Source organism: Cebus imitator, unplaced genomic scaffold (assembly GCF_001604975.1).
Source record: "Cebus imitator isolate Cc_AM_T3 unplaced genomic scaffold, Cebus_imitator-1.0 Scaffold967, whole genome shotgun sequence".
NCBI lineage: Eukaryota > Metazoa > Chordata > Mammalia > Primates > Cebidae > Cebus > Cebus imitator.
This window is the reverse complement of record NW_016108282.1, coordinates 9,806-14,239: the sequence shown is the minus strand read 5'-3', so window position 1 is coordinate 14,239 and position 4,434 is coordinate 9,806. Positions and strand designations below refer to the sequence as shown.

Sequence of the window (4,434 nt, the reverse complement as noted above, 5' to 3'; positions counted from 1 at the left end):
TCACACACACACAGTGAATATAAACATGGGTACATGGCATCGCCTTAGCCTGTCCTCACACACCACTCACACACACGCACACTCACACACACACACACTCACACACGGTGAATATAAACATGGGTACACGGCACCGCCTTAGCCTGTCCTCACACACTCACCACTCTCACACACACACACGCACACACACTCACACACACACACACACTCACACACACACACACATCATGAATATAAACACCGCCACCCTGGTACGGGTGTGACTGTTTCTCTGGCCCCTGCTCTTCACCCCAAGTATCTCTCCTGCACCTTCTGGGTGGACGGCACCCTGCCTGCCCGACACCCGTGTGCAGGGTCAGGGGGCTGAACAGTGGGGCCCTGGTGGCCCTAAGGGGGCTGGAAGGCTGTGCCCAGAGCCCGGCCCCTTTGAACTCCTCTGAGAATTGAGGAAGCATCTGGGCTTCTGCAGCTGCTGAGTTTCTGGCACTCTCGCGGCGGTGACTGAGCCCGCACGGCAAGTGTGAGCAAACAGAGAAACGGCCCAGCCACAAACGCGCTCTCGCCCCACAGTTCAGTGCTCTTCATTTGCTCGTCTGCTGCACGTTTTCAAAATGCTGGTCCCGACCAGGCGTGGGTGAAGCCCACAGCTTGAAAACACAACTTTCCACCGTCCTCACACGCGCGCACACGTGGACATACGTTTACACGCACATCTGAAACACGGATGGACGTACACATGCGTGTACGCACCAGCATGTCGGCGTCTGTATCCGGGACGCGTGTGTCTGTGGTGAGCGCGCGTGTGTGCGGGACGGCTGGGGCGGTGCTATGGTGGCACTCAGCTGTTCCCGCGCATTTCACTCATCATTTCACAGATGTCAAGGAGACGGAGGAAAGAATAATAAACAAGAAAAGGCCCCACAAGCAAAGTTAAAAGACAAGACACAGCCCGGGAAGAACTTACGGCGCCTGTGTTCACTGAGGGATTAGTAGCCACATTACATAAAGAGCTGCCACATTATACAAAGAGCTGCTCCCAATCTACAACCCAAAACACCAGGCCGCAGGAACCTGGGAGAACAATGCGGAAGGGTAAACCTAAATGGCCAAGCAACTTCTCCGCAGCGTGCAGGCATTACTCCTGTGTTAGGGAAATGGGTATTCAATTTGTCCTAATGGACAGAAAGGGAGTCGAGGCCAAAACCCATTTCTCTTTGCTTTTTTTGTTTGTTTGTTTTTTGGTTTTTTTGAGACATTGTTCCACCCTTGTTGCCCAGGCTGGAGTGCAATGGCACAATCTTGGCTCACCACAACCTCTGCCTCCTGGGTTCAAGCGATTCTTCTGCCTCAGTCTCCTGAGTAGCTGGGATTAAGGGCATGCCCCACCAGGCTCAGCTAATTTTGCATTTTTAATAGAGATGGGGTTTCTCCATGTTGGTCAGGCTGGTCTCAAACTCCTGACCTCAGGTGATCCGCCCACCTCGGCCTCCCAAAGTGCCGGGATTACAGGCGTGAGCCACCGCACCCGGCCACGCCAACACCCGTCTTAAAGCTGCCTTTGTACCGTAGCGTGGCTCTCTGGCCCCTGCTCTGCACCCTTTCTCCTGTACGCCTTCTTTCCCTGTTAGGAAGCCCACCCAGACAACACCCTGTGCTTCCGGACGACACTCCCGGTGATTTCTGCTTCTCTTTCCTGGGGGAGAGCTTCCCGCCGCCTGCCCTAGGCAGAGGTATAGGGTGTCCCCAGGATTTGGACGGGGCATCAGAGGCACCCCGTCTGAGGCACTCACTTACTGGCCAGGTGAAGGAGGCGGTTATAGTCTGACACGCGTGGCTTGGGCTTCGGCATGGGGTCCCACTCTTCCAGCAGGGTGGCCGGGGCCCTCGGCTTTGACAGCTGGAGGATCCGGGAGCTGGGGACTGCCATTTGGGCTGCCCTGGATACCCGGGACACCTGCACAGAGAGAGAGAGAGAAGGAGTAAAACAGTCCACGATTCCTCACGGGCCCTGGGGCAAAAGGACCCCACAGCCGACACTAAAAGCCAAGAGACAGACGGGGAAGAACTTAGCTTATAATGTGTTCCTCAAAGGATTAGGAACTATCATATATAAAGAGCTGCACCAAACCAATAACCACAAACCCCAAAGGGCCGAGCAGATGCTACAGGAGACGAACCCTAAAGGGTCAACAACTGTCTTCTGACCCATTAATGTCAACAGCTGTTGGCAAATGTAAATTAAAACAGAATGTCACTCCACGCTCACAGCTTTGGCAACAACAAGGAAGTCTGACATTATCAAGCCCAGGGGAGAATGTGGGAGGGAGAGACTCCCATGGAAGGCTGGGGGGAGAGTGAGTTTGTACAAGCAGCTCAGGGAGTCCTGGTCCCCTCGGCCCAGGTGAACACGCGCCGGCTAGGTGACTGCTGGACAGGGGGACTCCTGCCCTCACCCATGATGTGCGGGGAGGTGTCGTGAGCTGCCGCCACCCACACCCCCCATAGGGAGCGGCCCCCGCAGGTGAGTGACCGCCCACACCCCAGGGAGCTGGGCACGGCCGCCTGGGTCAGCACGGGCTGACTGTGGCCCATTCCCAAGACGGGGCCACCCAGCAGTAGGGCCACTTTTTCTCCACAAATCACCACGAATCGCTCTAGAAAACAATCGTGAGGGAAAGCGAGACAGACGCCTTTTACGGTCACGAAAACCACGGCACCGGACAGAGGGAACGAGGCGTGACAACGGTGGCTGAGGGGGGAGGCCACGCAGACGCTTCCCCCGGAACCCTGGCACACTTGCTCAGAGGTAAATTCTTGGCCGTGGCAGGTGCGGTGGCAGGACTCTGGGAGGTCCACGTGGGTGGATCCCTTGAGCCCAGGAGTTCAAGACCAACCTGGGCAACATAGCAAGACCCCATCTCCACACACGTGCTCGGCATTTTCCAGAAAATCCGCACTCCACCGAAAGCGTGTTCTCTATCCTTCGCCCCAGCCTCGCCATAGACAAGTACCTGGGCGGTGCCCAGACACCTGAGACTGGAGCCAGCCTCCCCCCCACCATGGGCACCCTGCTCCCCCTTCGCCGGCTGGCTCCCGGACGCGTGTGTAGGAGTCCGCCTGCAAAATAAGTAAGGAGTAGGCAGGGACCCTTCACACGTCTCCCACTTCTCCTTTGCCGGGAGAGGAGCTGGCCACGGCTGCCTCTGCGGAGGGCGGAGGGAAGGAGGGCCGGCTGCTGAGACGTTTTCTTCCCTAAAAGGGAAGACGCAGGGTCCGACCCACGCCTCCCAGATGCTCCCGGCTGTCCGTTCTCCCAGCGCTACCTGAGGGTCTCAGCTGGAAGCAGAGGATGAAAAGAAGCCCCCCCAGGGTCACTGTGAGATTTCAGTCCCCTTTCTTCCTGAAATTGCTCCCCCGTAAAAATCACAGACACGTCTCTCAGCAAACATGCGTGGTGTTTGTGATCTAACCCCCCCTCCGTGGTCCTCCCGTCTCTGCCCCCCAGCACCCAGGCCTCCACACACACAGATCAGGCCCGAGGGCTGAGGTGGACAGAATCCCTTTCAGTCGGGCAGGCCTGGAGGGGCAGGAAGCAGGTGAGCCGTTTATTCATCCATCCCAACACCCATCTGTGCCAAGCCTAGGGCAAGGCAATCTCTGGAAAGGCCGCAGGAAGCCAGGAAGGGGAGGCCCTGTGCAGGTGGGGGGCGGCTACGGACAGGCTCGGGTGGGGGACTCTGGATTCCGCCCCGCTCAGAGTGGCCCAGCGGTGGCCTGGCGGAGGAACAGAAGCAGCTGGGCACAGAGGATTCGTCACAGACGGGTGGGGTGTGCGTGGGTGTTCCAGGCAGCAGGAACTGCCCTGGCAAAAGCCTGGAGGCTTGTGGAGGAATTTGCACTTATTTTGATGACAGGCCACATCCCGAGGGTGGGGGTGGAGACGGGAGAGGTCAAGGGCCCGTTTTGTATTTTTAGTGGAGACGGGGTTTCTCCAAGTGGGTCAGAACTCCCGACCTCAGCTGATCCGCCCGCCTCAGCCTCCCAAAGTGCTGGGATTTCAGGCCTGAGCCACAAGCCGGCTTGTTGTTTATTTTTCAGTGTTATCGGTGTTACTGTGATCGTGTTTTAAAATGGTAAAATAAAATAAAATCTCCTTGTCTGACGGGCCGGGCAGCGGCTCAGGCCTGGGGTCCCAGCACTCTGTGAGGCCGAGGCGGGCGGGTCACCTGAGGTCAGGAGTTCCAGACCAGCCTGGCCAACACGGTGAAACCCTGTCTCTACTAAAAATACAAAACGTTAGCCGGGCGTGGTGGCGCGCACCTGTAATCCCAGCTACTCAGGGGGCTGCGGCAGGACAATCGCTTGAACCCGGGAGGCGGAGGCTGCGGTGAGCCGAGATCGCGCCACGGCACCCCAGCCTGCGGACGGAGCCAG

The 4,434-nt window shown here is 57.8% G+C and overlaps 1 protein-coding gene across 1 annotated transcript in view; it reads right to left on the bottom strand.

Moving 5' to 3' along the window:
- Nucleotides 1-4,434, bottom strand: part of THEG (theg spermatid protein) — a 17,768-nt gene that overhangs the window by 4,935 nt on the left and 8,399 nt on the right. The window contains exon 7 of the mRNA XM_037735795.1: nt 1,795-1,954. Coding sequence (XP_037591723.1) covers nt 1,795-1,954 — 160 coding nt within the window. The remainder of the gene's footprint in view (nt 1-1,794; nt 1,955-4,434) is intronic.